The sequence below is a fragment of the Mus musculus genome, chromosome 17 (assembly GCF_000001635.26).
Source record: "Mus musculus strain C57BL/6J chromosome 17, GRCm38.p6 C57BL/6J".
NCBI lineage: Eukaryota > Metazoa > Chordata > Mammalia > Rodentia > Muridae > Mus > Mus musculus.
The window spans coordinates 69,220,061-69,242,469 of record NC_000083.6 but is presented as its reverse complement, the minus strand read 5'-3'; the positions used below and the strand labels follow the sequence as shown (position 1 = coordinate 69,242,469).

Here is a 22,409-nt window from a genome sequence, read left to right as displayed (position 1 = left end):
GAACTACCACCGCCTACCTCACGCTTAAGGGTCTATAAGCCAAAGAGTTCGTAGCACCCAGTCAGCTATTATTGGGTACTTGATACCATTTCCAAGACATTCAAGACATAAATGAAACATGAACTTTAAGAATTATAAGCCTGAGGAGACGGGCAATTCTGTAGGAGGACCAGTGGTCTTTGGTTAATCTGGACCCCCGAGATCTCTCAAACACTGGACCACCAAACAGACAGCATACACCAGCTGATATGAGGCCCCCAATACACATATAGTAGAGGACTTCCGGGTCTGTGTTCATTCAGAGATGATGCACCTAACCCTCAAGAGACTGGAGGCCCCAGAGAGTTTAGAGGTCAGGTGGGGTGGGGGGTGAGGGCATCCACATGGAAATGGGGTGGGGTGGGGAGGAGGTGTGGAATGTAGAGCAGTCAGAAGGTGGATGGGGAGGGGTGGGGAATGGAATATGGAGTGTAAAAAATGAATTACAAATAAAATTAAATGTAAAAAAAAAGAATTATAAATCATAAATATCTGTCATTCAAATATATTTTTGGCGATCATTTTTCTACCATTTCAAAAAGTATCTTTTTATTGTTCTGACACTTGTGTTATTTTGTTTTTGTGTCCCTATTGATTCTTGTTCAGTTCTTATTAAAGCAGATCCCCTTCAGTGTCTACCAATGTTGAGGTAACATCAGGAACAGGCTTTACACCAAGCAAGTGGGATTCAAGCTAACGGATTCCTCATGGGACGAAGACTGATGGCGCCTCGTAATTTCCATTGACTTCAAGTAAGCCTTGACTCTATTGACAACTCCGAGTTGGAAACCAATCACTAGAGATTATAAGCAACTTTTCAATACAAAACCCCCATTCTACTTATTGATTTGTAAACGATTGTGAGCCCAAATGTGTTCTGATAAATGCCAAGTTTCTAAACTTTATCCCAGAGGCTTGTGTTCCTAAGCCTCGGAATGTTGTGTTGAACCTTTGGTTATAGCAAGTGTCCTAATTTGGGATGTGTGTATGCGCAGTGTCACAGTGGCGACCTCTATTACAAAGGAGTCACCTGCTTACGCTTATACTGGAACAACTGCAAAGTCTTTTAGAGAATTTGCAAACAAGTGGAAATTTTAAGGAGACAGTATCAAGCTACATGCTAATCAGGGCCCTAAACAAAAGACAGTGAAATGAGACACTGAACCAGAGACTACTGAGAAAGTGAAATTAGGGGAGAGGGGTAAAGGGAAAGGAGGGAGAGGGGAGGGGGAAAGAAAAAAGGAGAAGGGAGAGAAGGGAGAGAGGGGAGAGAGAAAGGATGGAGAGAGGAGAGAGGAGAGGGGAGAGAGGGAGGAAGAGAGAGGAGGGGGAGAAGAGAGGGAAGGGGAGAGAGAAGAGGGAGAGAAAGGAGGGGGGAGAGAAGAGGGGAGAGAGAGGGAAGAGGGAGAGAAAAGCACCTGGCATGGGAGGAGGGGCCTATGCAAAGGCACTGACACCCTCTGCTCCAAGGATGACCTGGTGGGAAAGAGGAAGCAGCCCCAACACAGTGATGTAAATACTGTGTGTACACCTTGCAGTGTTTTAAATGATAAACTCTTGGTAAAGGAAAAACTGCCCTTTATAAAAAGCTTCTTAATCTTCAATTCCCAACAGATACTAAAATCCAACCATTATTTTTCTATCATAAGTCACTGTGCTATTATGTATCATAAATTACCTTATTCTATAACATACTAGTCACATTATACAGCAGATTGTGAGATCTCAAGCTCTAGTGTGGTTGTATAAAACACAAGGCCTGGAATGCTTTCCTGAGAACAAACTGTTCAGTTTTAGAATTCACATGAATCCGTGACTTGCGTGTTCATCACTTTGGTCTCCAGTATCTGAAAGATCTCATCCTACCAATTTGGTAGGTACTTGCCAGTAAAGATGATTTTTGAAACTTAGAAAATCCTCACTGGTACAAATAAGTGAAAAAAAACCGATGTCTCATTTTAATTTGCATCTAAACACTAGATTTAGCAACTTGCTTAATATTGTCAGCTACTTATATCCCAGTTTTGTGGTACACTTATGGAATAGTCTTTGTCAATTAGTAAATTTACACCTTTTTCTTATTGATGACTTCCTGTCTCTTTGAGATGGAGTCCTATGTGAACTCCAGACTAGGTATTGAACCTGTGATCTTCCTGCCTCAGCCTCCTCAAAGCCGGGATTTACAAACATGTGCCACTAAGCCCAGCAGAAATGTCCACCTCTTGTCTTTTGGGAGAGAGGAAAGGTAGGCAACAACAACAGATTAACTGGTTTGCTACCCCTTTCAGAATCACCGGAGGGTTTATTTTAGCGTGGTTCTGTACATCAGTGACTGTTTTAACATTAATAATTAAGTTTGGAGCTTTTAATGTTTAAGTGGTAAGTGCAGCAAAACTTGATTAAATTGCATTTCACATCTGTGTACAGGTCACCTGTCCAAGTCATTTTAATTTCTGAGCCGTGATGACAAAAACAGGTCCTACTGGAGACAGACCCATGTGTCAGATCAAATTTCACCTGGCAATCCATCTTTGAGCCATTTCTTCTTCATATGAGCCTCGTGAGTGTGGGTTACTAGTTCACGAAACACCCTTTCTAAACACAGCCACCCCACCGCATGAAAGAACTGGAGGGAACTTACTCCGAATCTGCTTTTTAATTTCCTTAGCAGGGTCCAACCAGTTCTGAAAAAGAAATTGACAGTATGAACTTGAAGCAAAAAAGAAGAAAATCTAAGCCAATGATTGGACATAGACAAGCCCTAAGTGTACCAGGAGGGAACTGTCCTGGGGAGGCCCTCTCCACTGTGGCTCTTCCCGCACATCTGGTGACCTCCTGTCAAGCCTTGTGAGAGCCCAGATACTGAACAAAGGAGACACGTGCATTTACAGTTAATGTCTGATACAATTCTCCTTGGAAAGGCCAGATGTTTAATAATGAAGTCAGACATTGTCTATCGCTTCGGTGGGAATATCCTTGATTTGTGTGCAATAAAAATAAATGAGTCATAGGGACTCCCGTGCTTTGCCTTTAGGGTCCCCACAACGGAAACAATTCCCCTCTTTGTCTCTTGCTTATTTGTGGGATAAATCTCTAGTCAGGTGCAAGCATGTAGAGATATCGCCCTAGACACCAAACACCTACTCACACACATGACAGATACTCCCCAAAAGGACAGGTACTCATACCCTGGACAGGTACTCACACACTGCACAGGTACTCACACCCTGGACAGGTACTCACACACCACACAGGTACTCACTCACTGCACAGGTACTCACACAGCACACAGGTACTCACACCCTGCATAGGTACTCACACTCTGCATAGGTACTCACATTCCACACAGGTACTCACACACCGCACAGGTTCTCACACAGCACGCAGGAACTCACACACCACACAGGAACTCACACACCACACAGGTACTCACACCCTGCACAGGCACTCACACCCTGCACAGGCACTCACACCCTGCACAGGTACTCACCCTGCACAGGTTCTTACACCAGACAGTTACACACTACACAGGTACACTTGCACAGGTTTTATCAGTCAGCAAATATCATCCTCTCTAATTTTTTATGTCACATCCACAGAATTGGGGATCACAGAATCGGGGGAGGGGTATGAGTATGTTTTCCAAATAAGGATCTAAATATTTAGCTATAGTGAGTTCAAGAAAGTGTTTGAGCTATATTATGGGGAAAGACCCTGATCAAACGCTTCTCTAGCACTAAATCGAAAGGATAAAAATTGGTACTGACCTACTGTTTAAAAAATATTCAAGGATACAGGAAGTTTCCAAGGATTCTCTTCATGAAGAAAAAAGAAAGATCAGGCACATTTAGGGACCCAAAGATGCATGAGCATGAGGCAGGGGGTGTACACTGAGAAAGCAACGTGTCTCTTTGATTTCAGGCCACTTCTGTATGGCAATACACAACCAGCCTTAACGGTTCATAGTCTTCGATCTCTCACCTTCTGATTCTCTGCGTCTCGATACGTGAGGCCAAAGTAGTCTTTTTCTAGCAGGTTCAGATGTTCGCACACTTTGTCAAAGAGCACTTGTCCTCGGGAGCGCTTCTGTACAGGAAAGAATGCAAAAGCAAGTTAACGTAGAAAAATCTCCCAAAAGACTAAAACAGGGCAGAGCATAGAAAGTAGATTGTTGAAACTGGTCAGTGAGTGTCAGACACAGTGGCCCATGTATGTCACCCCAGATCAGGGCCAGATGGAGACGGGGTGATCTCCAGAGCTCTCTATTTGGCAAGTCTGGCAAGTGACATCCAGGTTCAGTGAGGGACACTTTGTGAAAGCTCATATTCATAGCTCATAGGACAGGATGTAGAAGGACCTAGGAGACAAGCCCCTGGGCAGGCCTGGAAGGATTTACCTAGACTAGGTCAGCCACTGAGTATACCTGTGAGGGTCTGTATGAAGTAGAGGAGTTGAAGCAGGAAGACCCAGATGAACTGGATAGTGTCTACATGGACAGGGGTTCTACACTTTGAATAAAAAGAGAAAGGCAACCGATTTGGGCATGAATGTTCATCACTCCCTGCTTTCAAAGCTTGGGAAACAACGAAACAATCATTGCTGGCAGTGACCACAGTACACACTCCACGGTGGCTGTGTTTAAAGGCTGTTGAAGCACTAGTGGGAAGCGTTATCATGATCATTCATTCAGCTAATGGCTCCTTCCCCCACCTGATTAACCTCTTCCCCTCTCAGAGATTCACCCACAACTAAGCCACGCTTTCTCCACCACAGTAACCTGTAGCCTCAATCTGTGAGCCAAAGTGAACTTCTCCTTTCTTTAAAGTTGTCTTTGCCACAGGATGAGACAAATAGCTAGTATTCCTTTTATCGGAAAATGAGGGACCAAGTGATATAGACAGCTGAGGTTGACTTCTGGCCTTGAAACCCAGAGCCATGCATATGCACATCAACACATATACAACCATCCATGCACACACACCCCTATACACTGTAGATACAGACACACAGACCACACCATACACACATACACACACACCTATACACTGTACATACACAGACACATAGACAACACACACCCACACCTATACACACACACACATACACACACCTATACACACACCCCTGTACATACACAGACACACAGACGCATAGACGACATACACACACACCTGTACATTGTAAACACACAGATATACAGACCACACACAAACATACACACACATACACAAACCTACACACACACACACACATGCACATACACCTGTACACTGTACATACACACCTGTACACACACATACCTGTATACTGTACATATACATCTACAGAACCCCCACACACATCTGTATACATACACCTGCACACTGTAAACACACAGATATACAGACTATACAAACCTGTACATACACACACACACATAACTGTACACTGTAAAACACACACACAGACTACACACACGCAGACTACACACACACAGACCTGTATACATACACAGACATGTATACACACACAGACACCTGTACACTGTAAACACACACACACACACACACACACACACACACACACACACACATCCTCATCCTATAAAAGCTACCTCTACAAATGACTATACAACAAAAACAACGATAAAATCAAAATGTCACTGGTGTCACCAAGGAAGGACAGGTGACTGAGGGCTGACCCGTAAGTCACAGTAGCTGGAGAAGAAAGCGTGTGATGCTCAGTGTCAAATGCTCTGAAACACAACTATCTGAGTGGGAAAGAGAGCACACAGCCCTCACACAGCCATGGTCAGAATGTCCAGGCTCTACAGCTCCCTGAGTCTTAAGACCCCGAGCCAGGGAAACACCTGCTCTGTGACTCATCACTTCAAACTCTATTCCAATCTTTATCCAACTTTTTCTAGGTAATTTTCCTATAAGCTCTGCTCATTCTGCAACTTTGTCACGACATTCAGTCTTGTGTAACTGTAGTTGGAATTCTCTTACCTCCTTTGAGGCTCACTAACAAGAATATGACAAGACAAAGTTAACAAAACATTCCGAAGTTTACAGGTTACAGCGAGGTCATGTGACTATGTGATGCAGACGGATGTGCCGCACTTTGGATTCTCGAGCCATCCTCTAGAGAAAAGGGGGGGGGTTAATCAACTGGGGAAATAGCCATCAGCTGAACTATTGTGATAACTCCCATCAATTTCCATCAAAGGCCTTTAAACAACAGCCATGGAGTCGGCAATGTAACTGCCAACAATTAGGCTAAAGTACTTTCCTGTTCTGTGGTGCTTATATTTTATATGCAATATGCTAAGCATATTTATCTTTGAGATTTGATGTATTAACAGTGAGGTAAAAGAAAATTGATAAACCGTGTCCATGACAAAATAATAACCATGAAAAGACCTGTGAGTGGAGTGTGTAGCTATGCATCTGTAATTATCCTGAAAGTAATTACTCGACCCTTCCAAAGTATTTGAGGAAATGGATACATTTTGATGGGGAGATAAAGTAGAAATTATAGCAAGCTACAAAATCAATGGTGTGTTCCACAAGGTAAGAAAATAATGACTCGTTAGCAAAACTACAACACATGGCTCAGAAACTGTGAAAAAGTGGTTTGAATCTTTCATTTGTAAGTTATTGTATAGCACTTCTGAATCATGATCGAAACATTGTAAAGTCTGTACATTAGCATGGGTTCTTCCTCCAGGGTGACCGCTTCAGGAAGCTGTCTTCTAGTGTTCTCCCTTTGACCTAACAGGGACATGGGTGGCCTGAGGACTCCCTCTTGTCCTGTTTCTTAGAACTGATTCACATTAATCAGTAGCCCCTTCAGCAGTGGTCTAAATCTTTTCTTTCTTTCTTTCTTTCTTTCTTTCTTTCTTTCTTTCTTTCTTTTTTAAGATTTATTTATTTAATTTATTGTATGTAAGTACACTGTAGCTGTCCTCAGACACTCCAGAAGAGGGCGTCAGATCTCCTTAAGGATGGTACTCCTGACCTTCAGAAGAGCAGTCGGGTGCTCTTACCCACTGAGCCATCTCACCAGCCCCCTAAGTCTTTTCTTATTGAGTATTTTGAATATATTTAGTTCATAGTGGTCCCTCCCTCACAGTGATGGTATCTTGTTTCTTGGCCTTAGGAATCTTTAAGCCAGTTGCTGAGCATCCACTATCTGTCCACCTACATTTACCACGCATGCATCTACTTTACTTACTACACCTGCATCTACTGCATGTCCATCTACTTACTACACATGCACCTACTACATGTCCATCTACTTACTACACATGTGTCTAGTTACTACAAGTGTACCCATACATGTCCAACTACTTACTATATGTGTCTACTTACTACACAGGCATCTACTACATGTCCATCTATTTACTACACATGTCTAGTTACTACAAGTGTACCCACTACATGTCCAACTACTTACTATATGTGTCTACTTACTACACGGGCATCTACTACATGTCCGGCTACAAAATGGAGCGGAAACAATGACATTCCTAAGTGTCAGACACTCAGTTGTTCTAGAACGTTTGTTCTCTCTCCATTTTCCTGATGGCGTAGGGCCATGACAGGTGTGAGGCTATAACTCACCTCCTGTGGTTAATAACTAATGACTGGATTTCAAATAATTTTCCCTGACCCACAGGGCTCTGGCCCCCCAACATTCTGGCAACAAGGAAACTGCTAATGGTGAGAGCACCTGACTACACCCCGCCCCCCGCCCCCACATTGAGAAATCTCTTCTCGGAAATCTCTTAGTCTTGATTTTTCCAACTCAGATTTTGTTTTTCTAACAGATTCCTCAACTGGTCAACTATTCCTACTTATGGACATCTGTATGTACTTAGGTATCAGTTACTTCTCTGTTGCTGTGATAACTGTAAACAAAAGCAACTTAAGGAAGAGTTTATGTTGGCTTTTAGTTCCAGGGGCCTTGGTATCCATAATGACTGGAGACACAGCTCCACGGGAGCAGGAAACTGAGAGATCACACTTCATCTGTACACAGGAAACAGAAAAACAACTAGAGGTGGGGTGAAGCTATATGTTCTCAAAGCCCACTTCCAGTGATATACTTCCTCCAACCAGGCTTCACATCCTAAAATTGCCAAGCAACAACTATGAGGAGCATTTCTCACTCGGAGCACAACTTGTCAATACATGACTAAAGTTCAACTGTTGACAATTTTTAGAGTTTACATTATATGTGATAGCTCTCAGAGACATGCTTCTTATTAAAAGATTAAATATAGGGGCCTTGTCATTAGACTGGGCTATGTGATTGCTTAATGCCAACTTGATAGGATTTAGGATCATGTTAGAGATCTGGAGATGTCCGTGAGGGTATTGATAGAGAAATGTCTTTGAGGAGAGAGGACACACCCTGAACATGGGCAGCGCCATTCCATGTCCTAGGGGTCTGGATTGAAAAAATAGAGGGGGGTGGAGTCCAGCACTAGCATCCATTCTGCTTGCTCTCCAGAGACTCAGTGTGAGCAGCTGTCTACATTCTTGCCACCATGTTTTCTTCATCTCAAACTATGAGCCAAAATAAATCTTTCCTTTCTAAGTCACTTGTTCTCAGCTACATTGTCACAGCATGAGAAAAATAAACGAATCCAGGGAAATAAATGGATATTTTTGAGTCAAATGAGGAAATGCAAATATATACATACACACACACACACACACACACGTATACAAGTATACATGGATATGTGTATATATACACACATATAAACATATACATACATATATGTACATATTCACTCATTCCAAATTAATGGATTAGTTATCTAACCAGGTAAGATTAAGTTTTAATACTTGTGGTCCCTTGTAAGTTAAGCCATCTTTTTTTTTTTTTTTTTTTTTTTGAGACAGGGTTTTTCTGTGTAGCCCTAGCTGTCCTGAAACTCACTCTGTAGACCAGGCTGGCCTTGAACTCAGAAATCTGCCTGCCTCTGCCTCCTGAGTGCTGGAATTAAAGGCGTGCGGCACCACCACCCAGCTAGAGTTAAGCCATCTTTGACTTACTCAAGGAGTGCCTTGCTCACCCGCAACATTTCCTATGATATCTTCTGAGGAAGGTGATGCTTCGGCCCTAGAGGAGCATCCCTGTGTTCATACCTCCCCCCAGGACAATTGATTTAAAAGATTAAAAGATTCCAAGGTGATTCTTGTAGATATCGATGAAAGGCACGTGGTAAGTTAAATCAGGTTCCTAATTTAAAAATTCTCCAACATGAGGATCCTAAAGCAAGTTTAATTTTCATGAGAAAATATTCACTTTTTCAAATTCACTGTAGGCCTACTATGGCTCCTTTCAAGCCTCTTGCATCAATACTCTGTTATGAGATAACTGACTTATTTCTGCATTAGTACTTAAAATCTGACAACATCCCTTCCCAACCAATATTCTCAGGAAAAAAAAAATGTTCTCAAGAAACAACAGATGTACCAGCCAGAAGCTTCCGTAAAATGGTCGACATTAACCCCTAAGACACTGACAAAACCCCATGGAAGACTAACATGCATTTGAAGATATTCTTGATGTGTGTGTATGTACCACACGATGAGGACAACAGTGAGAATGACAACAGAAATGACAGCAATTACAACACCATCGACAATGACAACCATGAGCACGGACAAAAATGGCAACCACAACAATAATGATGACAACGGCAACAATGACAACGAGAGCAACAACAACGAGAACGACAACAGCAAATTCAATGACAACAACCACCATGACAACAACAGTGACAACTACAAAAACAACGACAGCAGCAGCAACAACAACAACGATGTCAACAACGACAATGGCAATGAAAACAATGACAATGACGACCACAAAGATAATGACACCGGCAACAATGAGAGCAACAATGACAACAACAAGGACACACAAATTTAAAAACAAAAACAAACAAACAAGCCATACTATAACAACTTAGCCACAGTCAACCATAAGACATCTAGAGCAGCAACACTGAGGGTGTTCAGGGAAGGGCGCTGACGCTCCACTGCCTCTCATCCACTGTGAATCCAGAAGCAGCCTGGGTAGCACAGGGTGCCTGCCACTCACTTTCCATCAGGAGTCTTCCTTTCAGACCACTGGTTCTCTTGGGAAGTTCCCCTCTTGGGTGACTGCAGTACCCATTTTGTGCTTGTATTTCTGCTGCCTGAGGAGGGGAAAGCTCACTTTCTCCGGGTAAGCAAGGAAGCAGCCTCTGTGCCAGAGAAGCCTGCTGGCTGGATCCTAAGGAAGTTCCTACTCACAGCTTGTTGGATTAATCCTGAGGCAGGGTGCCGCCTTTAAAACAATGTCTCCTTTCCTCATTGCATTTTCTCACTGTGTGCTTGAGTACTGCTCTCCTCCCTAAGGATCATCTGAAACTTCATTTCTAAGAGATTGCATTACTATTTCCCTTGGGCCCAGGAGCTCATGAAGAACTCAGTAAACTCCATGTGCCAGGGCTCCAGCCTCTGCCGCCTGCTCAGCTCCGTTCTCCATCCTGCCTTGGGCCTTCCTTTTCTCTACCAAGCTGCTCTTGGCAAAAGCATTCTAATAGTGTGTGTGCTAGGAGTGGGTTTGTTTTTTCAATTTATACGTGACTGCGGTCAAAGCCAGAGACAAACAGAGCTGGTGTCTGGACAACTGAATCCACAAGCTCTCTTAAAGGAGCTGAAGCCAGAGCCCTGGGAAGCAAGGCAGGATGCGACACCAGCTGTCCTCGATGCGTCTACAGCACTTTATACTTTCTGTCTCAAGTGTACAGTCAAAGCCACATTCAATATGCATGGTGGGAAGTCCATTATCCCCATCACCCCTGCCACAACCATTCCCACGGGGGCAGGGCATAATGGCATCCTTCAGAATATGCAGCAGGCTCATGTGGGATACAGGCTGCATACACATGGAGGCGTGGCATGAGAGGCAGAGATTACATGTATAGAGGAAACATATGTCCCACTTCTAGCCTCTTCCTTCAATATTATAGGCAACCAGCCCAGCCCCAACAACAGTTCTTTCAAACAGGAAGCTATCAGTGAGTCAATAATTATCAATAATTATCAATGAGTCAATAACTTGCCATATTCTTGCTGTGTGAAGTTAGATGATGACCACACACAGCATTCTGTTAAAGCAGAAATATGGAACAGTGTCCCGGACCTGAGAAGTTTTTAGGCAAAAGAGTTAATATGCAACTTATTCCCATGTCTAAACATGTTAGAGCTTACTTAACGTCACTTAAATACCTTAAGGATAGGTATTTCAAGTTTATTTTTATGTTTTATTGTAGCATATTAGACAGGCCCAGTTTTAGACTCTGGTTGTGCAGTTACCTGGCTATGGGATATGAAAGAGGTTACCCAACCTCTCTTGAGTTTTACTGTCTCCACTATAAAATGGAAATGTGTTTAGCATTCCCTTGCAGGGTAACACATGAAGCACACTGAAAGGCATGCTGTCCGGATGGCGGAAAGTAGTGTGTACAGTAGTGTGTACAAAGTACCTGCTGATCCCCTTAAGTAAGATCAAGGCAGTTTCTCATCCCGAAACTCACAGAAACTAAAGTATTTCTATTAAAGGTCCATTTCTTCTGTAACAAATCCACAAAACCATTGCACTGCTTTTATAACTCACACAGTGATATTCACTGCAGAGGTAAAATGGTTAAATGTTCTTTGCAAAAAAAAAAAACAAAAACAAAAAAAAACCACTATCCCTACCATCAGTGACAGGGGTACATGTTCAGTCTTTTACCAACACACACAGACTGGGTCTGAATATGCATCGGGTAGACTGGCACAGTTGTTTATCTTTAAAGCCAAGGCATAAGATGGGCATATATCGTCATGGATACAGCATGAGTGATGAGAGCACATTAGCATCCCCCCAGTGTCTTATACAAGACTCAAGGAACAGGCACTTCCGGCACACACATCATCCAAGTCCCCTCTTGCAATTAAGCCCCCTGGACCTTTTTATTTTTGTAAAGTCGTCTCTTTCTTTCATCCATAATTGCTTTCTGCCCTCATCTGTTGCAGCAGTTGGAGCCTGTGTTTGAAATCAGGCTTTTGTGTTTGGGGTTGAGCACTGTGGCAGATAATAGCCTTTGAGTGGAGCACGCTTCTTCTTGGCCAGCAACAACACTTGGCTTCATTTTCCACAAAGACTTTCACAGCACACACGAGATGCTGGCAGCAGGCTTGCTAGACAATATTTCCTGTTGTTAATCTGCTATGGATTCAGGTCACTATGCCAGTATGTGAAAGGCAAATGCAGAAGAGGCAGCCCAAGGAAGAGGAATTTGTAAGGGAGGCACAACTTAAAACTTGAACCATGGCTAAGGTCCCCTAATTAGCTCATTCTGATTAATGAGGTTTGAGAATTTTTGCCTGAGAGAGGATGCAGCTTTCTGATATCCCAAACCAACCAACAGACAGACAGGAACCCACTTATACATCCACATTGTAATTTCTAATTCAGCAATTTGCTTGGTCAGATCAAGAGCCGTGGGGAATGGAAGTACAGAGAAGGAAACATAACTTCTAAGGATATAATCAGTCTAGATTTGATACACTGCTCTCTTTTAACTCTCTCTCTCTCTAGACACTGAGAATCAAAACAATATGGTAATGACACGGATACTGCTTTAAAATTACGTATTAAGTCGACTTGTATCGTTTATTTCCATAAAATCTTCTGAGCTATTAACTGGGCAAGGCTGCGAGTAACCTTAAAAGAATGTCTGGGTCACTATGGAAACTCCCCACAAGAATCATTATAGCATTTACCAGGGAAGAGAGAGCAAGATCTACAATAAATGTGAAGAGAAAGGATGAAACTGGGCAGACAGAAGAGATGCAAGTGACTCAGACCACTCTCCATTTTATTTCAACTCATATTTAAAGTGAAAGGCATCATTATTACAATTATCTTATTATTCTATTTAATCTCATCCCAAGGTAACAAGAGACCTGCTTCATCACACCCCCATCCTAGTCTAGTCCTTTCATGAATGCTGATTGCAGGTTTTAAAAGTTTTATATAAAGTCACTGTACAACTAAAAGGTCTCTTCTTCTCTACCTAACTACAGAGCCATTAGAACAGGATCATATGGGTGTTCACTTGGAACACTACGAGTATGTTCTACTACATGTATGTATCTTGTCTCACACCAAGGTCGATGCTTTTACAGTAGTCACATACTTAACAGGCTTAAGCTTAATAATTCTATATGGAGAAATAAACTTATTTGCATATCTAAGTACAATGCTTGCTTTGAGGGTATCTTGAACAGTAAAGAAAAGTATTATAATATTTCAGCTTCAATGCCCTGTGAGTGCTTTAGAGTTTATATAGGACGAAATTATTGAAATCATACCCTATGAACTGCAGTTTGGGTGCCTTGAGCCTCCTTTGGTCTTTCTACAATGGTGTCGATTCAAACTTAAGGTGAATTTAAATTTGGGCGCAGGGATTTGTGTGGCCGGCCCCTGTCCTTGTACAAGGAGGGGGACGAGCCCAGTTAATGTGTTCTTGTCAAGTCCCCATCTCTCAGGTGATGTCAAATCATCTGAGAGTTAAAGAACTGTTCGGACACACTGTTGAGACACTGCAGCCACATGAATCCTTCTCACCAGCTTCACACAGGAGGATGCCAGCCTAATGTCACTGGGATGCTATTAGGTCATGGCAGCTTTATCTATACTGTGTCCCAGTCCTTCAGGAGGACAGCTGGGGAAGGCACTCTGTGAGCCCAGGACATCTCTTGAGATGGTCCTATCTACTTGAACATGGGTGAGGGGATGTGGAATGGGAAGTCCTATTGGTTTCCCATTTATGCCACTGTATCTGGTTTTATCCATAATAAAATTCCTATGTTTAATAAAATGTGTGTGTGTGTGTGTAGAAACATAGATAGATAGATAGATAGATAGATAGATAGATAGATAGATAGATAGATATTTAGATAGATCCTTAAATACCCCCCAAAAGCCAAATCTTGGACATTTTTTCTGTAGAAAAACATATAAGAAGCTTATGGTGGGAGGACTGACCAACAGAACTTGCTGAATGGAAAGGAAGGTCTCTTGTGTGGCTGTAATCTTAAGCTGACATGGAATTATCAAATGCTTTTCAGGTTTTATTGAGAGGAGGTTTGAGTGGTTACGAATCAGTACCAGTGGCTATTGATAGTCACTCCTCCAGTAATCCTTGGGGTTTGCAGCAGCAAGTCTCCAGTAACTTCCATGGCATAACTGTGCTTCCCCTGAACAACTGAGATGGTCTATGGTTTGGACACTTGAGTGGCAGCTTTCTCGTTTGAGCCTTCCAGAGAGAGGGTGCTCTGTGAGCTAATCTCACCTCCAGTTTTATACTCATTTTATTTTCTATTTAAAAATCTTCTCATTTATCCTTTGTGTACTTATGTGAAGTGAAACATCTCAGATCCTCTGAGAGTAGGATCGAGACTAGACAAAGCCCCAAATCCTCTGAGAGTCAGACAAAGCCCAAGTTAAACTGTGTCTCTGAAACTGACCACAGCTCTAGCTGTGGGGTGGGGTCTGCTTGCCTCATACTGCCATCGGGACACATTCCTATCCCTGCCCTCTTTAGGAAAGCTCTGTAAACCATGACATTCTGGGCAAGATCTTCTATAAAGGGATGACTGGAGACATTACGGCATTTTGCTTGGGGGTAATTATCTTAAACTATTCATGTGCTCTCCCAGCTCAGGCTAATGGCATTTCCCTGAAGAATGTGGTGCCTCTTTGGTGACTGTATTTGCTGTCGCCATGGCATTCCATAAGAAATAACAAGTCTCTGTGTGCCTTTCCGTTTCCCAAACGTCACGACAAGAACAGTTTCTTGTGTGGCTGTGTACATCTGCTTACCATCACTCATTCCTCTGAGGGGCCCCGGGGAAAGCGGGGGCCATGTTACCAGTAGATGTGGCTCCAAGAAAGGGTTTCCTTTGCCCTTAAAGAGGAATTTCAAATATACCTACCAGGGAGAGACACAGCTGTCTGACACTGAAATGCTGCACCCCCATCCAACAAAGACATCGTGCATCCTGGGAAGAATTCTACACCCCACTAAATAGAGCAGTTCATAAATTATCAGCTATACCCCGTCTGTTTAGCCTCAAGTTCGTCATCTATAGAGTTCTCTCTTTCCCAGATAACTAAAGATCACAGGCAACAGCAACAGGATAGGTCAGTCTTGCAAGGGGAGCAACACAAGGACCACACATGACATTCATCTTGAAGCACGTGGTTCATTAATACTTATCTGACAAGGAAAAGAAACAGTTACTGGAGGCTAACTTTATTGGCAGCAAAGCTACGTGTTTCAATAAAGGTTCCGGCAGCAGCAAGTCTGTGACCTCTGGTAGAAAGACATATAAGAATCTGATGATGCCAAAGCTGACAATATAAACTCTTCAAGTGGAGAGAGAAGACAATCCTTTTGTTTTTCTGAAGAGAAGGAGTGAGACCAGATGTCTGCGCAGAGACCAGAGGGGAAAGAATCCCAAAAGAGAGGCAGGGGGACTGGGAGAGACATAAACAATGGACGGGGCATTATTTTTAGTTTCACGCTGGGTAAACATGAGGTTACACTTACAGAGATGTCTTTTTTCTATTTTGAAGAGTGACTGAATCACACCACTTCCCCCTGCTTCCCAGTACAGTAGCACAACCTTTAGAAAACACAATACTGCAGAATACTAGCTGAGCTGCTACCACTCACTGAAGCTGTTCAAAGAAAGAACTGGACCAGACATGCCTCTATGCCACGCAAAGCTGCAGTTCTTATCGGTAGGTATAACTGAGATAGTAACAAGCAAAAGGCGACACAAATCCAATTTGGAGAAATAAAAGAGCCTTGGCATTGGATTCAAGGGAGGCACGCTGGGACCAACCTCAAAGTATGACAACGCTCCATTACTCTTCCACAAATGGCAACCAGTCCCACCTCCTGTACCTAACAGAGAAACACCTTCAGTGGATATTTGAAGATGAAACAGAAATGCTTCCCTATACAGACTCCATGAAAATTGTTTGAACAAGCCTAATTCAACCAGAGCCACTCACAGTAACCTCTCAAGGGAACAGCCCACCCGAGTGATGTGTCAGACCACGCCTAATTGTAGAGGGTGGTTCTGATGCTAAGGTCCTGTTCCCCATTGGTTTGTGGTCGATCAATAAAATTGCCAGGGACCAATGACTGGGCCAAAGCTAAGAGGCGGGACTTCCGGGTCCCCGGAGGTGGGTGATAGGCAGGATGAGGAAGAGGCTATTACAAAGTTTCAATTTTGCCCAGGCAGGAGATTCAAAACATAACTAAGCTGAGGGCAGATTTAGGGTGTTGAGCTGGGGCTAAAGGTAACTGAACAACTGAAGCCGTGGGCAGATTAAGAGGTGCTGAGCTAAGAGTAGTATTGGGAAGGGCACGCTAGCTGCAGGAGAGTATTTTGAAGCACCTAGCAATTGAGCCAGTAAGACAGTTGAAAATAAGCTGAAGCGCGTTTGTGTTTCATCCATGGATCCAAGGGAACCTCGGCAAGGCTGGTAGCATGGTCCGCCCGGAATTTAAAGAGGGGTAGCAAAAACTACACGCTACACCTAAAAGGAGAAATGGGTTCTGTGTAGGGGAGCAACCTTTAGAGTTGACTAGCTGGATGAGTGGGGCGGTATGGGTAAAGGTCTCCCCACCACTCCTCTCTCCCTTACTTTGAATGCCCGTATTCCTCAGACTGAGCCTGTAATAACCTTTTCTTTCCTTCACTCACACATATCTGAATATAATGGCTCCCAGCGCATGCCTGTCTGACATTTCTCCAAACACCAAAGACAACATGCAGCAGCCAAGCGCTACTTTCTTAGTTGAGATCACTTAGTAGGTCTGAGGTTAAGTTCAAGCTCTTGTCCTGTAAATGTTCTTCCTGTATCCTGTGCCTGTGAGTTCAGATTCGACATTGTTTGAGTGGTTTACACACCATCTCCCAAAAGTTTGCACGATGGAAACTCACTTCATCAACTCGTGTTAATGGTCTGGGGAGAGGGGACCCTTGAGAGGCAGCTGGGATCAGATGAGATCAGTGAAGCCATTATGAGAGGAGGGGGAAGCACGGGGGTGGGGGTGGGGGGCGGCACTGGAATGCTGCTCCATCCAATGCCCTCCCTGGCCATTTTAAACCCTGAGAAGGCCCTTGGCAGTCGTCAGCTGTGCTCCTCAGGGTCTCGGCCTCCAGACCACAAGTTAAATAAGCGTCTATTTCTTAACTGGGTCACTGACGATCACAGTGACACAAAGCAGATTCGAACAGAAGTTACTGTGCCCTGCTGTCTCGATACTATCCCACCTGCACAAACCCAATTGATTCAGATTTTTTTTTGACTTTCAAGACAGGTCTTTGAAATATACTTTCATCTCTGTACTGGCTGACTTCACCTTGTTTGGCATCTCACCACTTCTTGCCAAGTTTACTGCAAGAGAACTAACCAGCCTTTGTACTTCTAGTCTCTCTCCTTACAATTAACTGTTTCACAGAGCAAACCTAAAACACATAGACAGGTCAACAAACTTCATGACGTAAAGCCCTTCGGAAGCATGGAACCCTGCCGTGATCAGGAGAATTCTACCTCCCCCAGTTTCCCTGCCTCTCTGATGAACATGCCCTCCGAATCCCTGAGACGATCAATAGAATGAGTTTCACTGTGATTGTGATTTAAGGCCCATGCTTAACTCTTTATGCGTTAAATAGGAAAGCACTCTACCAATGACACAGACAGAACTCTTCTACCATACGTATCTCATGGATCTTATGGTCCTTCGGTCTTCCCCTCCACCTCCTCTCCTCACACCAACGATGCAAACGCACCCAGTGCTTGCTCCACACAGCATCTTATCTGCCTGAGGGATGGAAGCTCTGAGCAGTGAGATGTAAATATTATGTGTGTGCAATATGGATTCTGTAAACCGGAGGGCAGGAAGGGAAGTGGAAGTGTAATTACACCCCATGAAAAACACACTAGTGCTCCTCCACTCAATCCCACCTTAGATCGCACCGCATGGACGACCAGCTCTCTTTGATAATTAATTCCTACCTGCCAAGAGTAGCCGGAGAGCCATTTATCATGCTCAAGGATCTGGGCCACTCTGGTGGAGTCTTCACTCCCAAGGACGCATTTATCGCCAGCTGACGGCTGTCGGCCCTCTATCAAAACCTAAACTTAGAAAGACACGGAAGAATCTAGTCCTCAAAGAGCCAAACCGTCTCCAGGAAGGAAAGCTCCCAGAGAGCAAAGTATCTGTCCCAACACAAACTAGAGAGCCGCGGCCTGGTTTCCAGCTCTTTACTGTTCCCAGCGGCTTCTATTGTGTTTCTCATTATTTTAAGAAAACTCAGCTTAGTACCGAACTCTTCAAGAGATGAGGGGCAGAAAGAAAGAGGCCTTGGCCTCTCCTTGGCTCTGACAGGCAGGTAGAGGTCGACCTACAATTTCAAAGATACCTGAAATCTAACTGAACATGGTAGAAGCCTCTACCCATGCAGGGTTATTAGGTACGACAACACACATGACAACAACTCGAGGCTTTGTGGAGAAGAATGTTCCACGCAACCTTGAGAGGCACTAAGGATGTAGACAAAGCAGGGTGACTCCCTCATGTGGTCTCTTCTTTCTCTGACCATCCTATGCCATCTGAGTAGTTCCTTACCTAAGGGGAGAACTGCAGTTCCTCACTTACCATAAAAGGTGACTCAGCACACAGAGAGGCAGCAGGCATGCTGGGATGGAGTGTGCATAATTATGCCCACAGCATGTCCAAGCTTGCTCAGCACCTCCTGGTGTCTGACAATGGGGTCCCCTGGTTGCAGCAGGGTCACTGTGGCTGTGTGAGCAAAGGCAGGGTAACTGTTTTCCCGGGCAGCTGCTCCATCTCTCCACTGTCTGGTCAGAGGGCACAACAACTTGGCGCTCTCCTGAAATTGTCGAGCATTTCTAAAAGTGCTAATCAAATGGTTTGCCGACTGGGGAATCCTGATGCTCGTTCCTGGTTTCAGCAATACTGGAAATGGAGAGCCACGGGGAACTTCCTTTCTCAAAAGGTAAAACACACTGCCCAGTGTCTGATACAGTACAGTGATGAAAGCGGATTTTCAAGACAGTATGAGACGGAGATGATTCTAGTTCTATTTAAAAAAAAATCCACCAGCTATATAGAGTAATATATATATATATATATATATATATATATATATATATATATATATACTTATTCTTAAGTACTTTCCAGAAGGATATGCTTTATGCTGTATGGAATGCCCATGTCACTAATTTAGGGAAGCGTTTGAACTTGCAAAGTGCTGCAGATCAGTCCCTGGCATCTGGAGAGCATTCATTCTCTCTGTTTCTTACGATGACCCTGAGCCTGTGTTTTACAGATGGAAGAAGTGAGGACTTTGAAGGGTAAGAAACACACTGGAGGCAAAGGCAATATGTGACCAAGGTGAATAATGACACACAGCTTTCTGAAGGCTGGGACGCTGGAGCTCAGCACTCAATTCTTCTATAGAGTGGGCTGGGAAGACCTCACTAAGACTGTAACAACACCCTCGACTGCTTTTATTCATCCTCCTCTTTGCAGAAACTCAGCCCTCCCATTGTTAGGGTATTTATATGACCTTCAAAAATATATTTTTAAAGCCTGGATATGTGTAACTACTTGAAATAAAATGCTAACTTATGCCCATCTCCTACCAGTGAACGAGATGAGAGACGATGTGATTTTTTCACATCCTGCTTTAATGAACTCTAGATGCCTTCAGGAGTCTGTCATGAGACAGACACAGCAAGTTCCTCTCAATAAGCCTTTAAGAAAACACGAGGCTGTTAAGTTGATTTCACAACTTCGGATGGCCCTGTTTGTGGAGAAACCAGCTGCTGTCAGCATGTCTCACACAAAACCCAGAAAAGATGGCCAGACGGCTATAAAGAAAATCCAGGGGCAGGGAGGCAGCTAGTCAGTGAAGTGTTTGTTTTGCAGTGTGAGGACCTGAGTCCGATATTCAGGATCCACTTAAGAGATCCCAGAAACCAGGAAAGGAGAAAGAGGTGGATTCCTGGAAGCTCACAGGTCATGCAGTCTGGTGTATGTGGAGAACTGCCAGGTCCGCGAAGGACTGGCCCTTGAAGTGCCCTCTGGCTTTTCAGAAACCTTGCAAACACCCTTCCCCCAACATGAACCCCAGACACCTTCCAAATCAACCCATCAAACAACAACAAAAATCCCTGGCAAGAATGATTAGCAATCCTTTCTTATGTAGCTAGAGCGGTGGCCTCGCATCCAAAAGACAGTTGGCTTTATAGTAAACACACCCTGAGCCTGAAACAAGGGGCCAAACCAACCACTGCTAAAATTTACTTAGTTGCCAGTAAATGATAACTAGTGAGAGAATATGCTATGCTGCCATTAACAAACTGAGGGGGAAATCTATTAAATTTCACCAGGTAGCATTTCACCAGGTTTTCATGTTTTGCATCTCCCAATGAATTATTTAGTTGAGAGCTAACAACACTGGACGAAGATGTTACCATGGGAAATCTTTCCTTTGTGTCTGCTGCTGTCAACATAAACAAGATCACAGGAGTAGTTCAGCCACAAGGGCCTCATAAATCCACTCTGATGTTTTCCTCGAATTTGAAAATGTTTCCAAACCAATAATAGCCCCACTTTTCCTTTCGCAATAAAAGCTGAAAGAACGCGTTACCCATCTCAATCTGCCAATCAGATGCTGGACACCAATACAGGCGAGTGAGCCAAACTCAGAAACTAATTCCTGCCAATGTGTACTCTGTACCACAGCAGAATTATCCAGAGTGTAACATACTGGGAGCTGGGTGAGTCACTTGGTAAATATTTTACTATCCTTACGACAGGCCCCTCAATAGCATGCCTACCTGGGTCTTTCCTGGATGTCCATCTATATTTTGCTGAATTTAAACATACACACATGCACACACATGCATGCATGCATGGACACGCTCACAAACTAAGCCAAATAAAAATAAAAATCTAGAGACTGAACTCTGCACCATGTTCTCTTGTGTCCCTAGGAACAGAACTGTGGTCAAAGAGATTACAGGTGTCACTTGTAAGGTGTATGATTTGGGGACAAGGTTAAAATAATTCTTCTCTGAGGCAGACTGAAATAATGGAGGAGCATGGCCCTGAAGAGGCACAAGCTGCCACCCCCAGGTGAGCTCCATCAGTGTGAAGACTTATCTTCATCTCATAGCTGATGCCAGCGGGCGACGTCCCACATGTGCTGACGGGCCAAACGTGTACCCATAAAAAGCCAGGCATTGACTTAAGCCCTCAGCTGACAGCAGTGATAATCTGGCAAAGTAGTAACCTGTCTCTCCTGGGGAAATGCTGGGATTATGAAATGAACTGGTAATTGACTGGGAAAACGGAACAGGAAATCACTCCGTGGTGACATGTTCCTCTCAGGAAGGTGAGGCTGGGAAATCCAGGCTTGATGGGAATTGCGAGTGATAAGGACAGACCCCACCTGATACAGTCCCAAGCAAAGACAGAACCTTGCTCCTCACAAGGGCTGGAGGACTTTACACATTTTCTCTCCCCATCGGTCTTCCTCTTCTCAATGAAAACAAAAGGCAGTGTTTCAGAGCTCTAGCCACCCCATCCTCGGAGCTCAGAGAGTGAGCCACACTGGTCCTGGCCATTCATTTTTCAGAAATAAGCTTTAAGAAATACTGGAGACTGCCCTGAGACTGATGTTACACTCTTGAACAAGTTCTGTTCAGAGTCTCAGCTCGCCTGCTCCAATGTAAGTCTAAAGGAATGCACTGTCAACTCCTAGCTTTTTAAGAGAAAGGACTTGCTACGCGGCTCATTATAATATCTCCCAGCCTTAAGAAGGGGACAGAGAGGACACATTAAAAGGCAGGAGGGATTTTAGGAGCCTCTCTTCCTTTTCTCAAGCTATATTTATGATACTAAGAAAAACAATAGAGGGGGGTGCTGGGGAGATGGCTTAGTGGTTAAGGGCACTGGCTGCTCTTCCAGAGGTCCTGAGTTTAATTTCCAGCAACCACATGGTGGCTCACAAGTATCTGTGATGGGATCTGATGCCCTCTTCTGGTGTGTCTGAAGACAGCTGCAATGTACTCATATACATTAAATAAATCTTAAAAGAGAGAAAAGAAAATTGTTTTGAAGTCACGTGCTTACAGATTTGGTAAGCAGGGTAAGTGACCAAAAATCTGTCTCTTCTTCTGTGTGTTACTCGTGTGTTGGTGTGTGTGCAAAC

General features: G+C 43.7%; 1 protein-coding gene across 50 annotated transcripts in view; it reads right to left on the bottom strand.

Moving 5' to 3' along the window:
• The window catches only part of Epb41l3 (erythrocyte membrane protein band 4.1 like 3), a 214,345-nt gene that overhangs the window by 47,522 nt on the left and 144,414 nt on the right, over positions 1–22,409 (bottom strand). For all 50 annotated transcript variants that reach the window (XM_006523618.4, XM_030249482.1, XM_017317239.2 and 47 more), the window contains 2 exons: positions 4,021–4,125; positions 2,681–2,723 (listed from right to left, as the gene is read on the bottom strand). In XM_006523618.4, the coding sequence (XP_006523681.1) occupies positions 2,681–2,723; positions 4,021–4,125 (148 nt within the window). The remainder of the gene's footprint in view (positions 1–2,680; positions 2,724–4,020; positions 4,126–22,409) is intronic.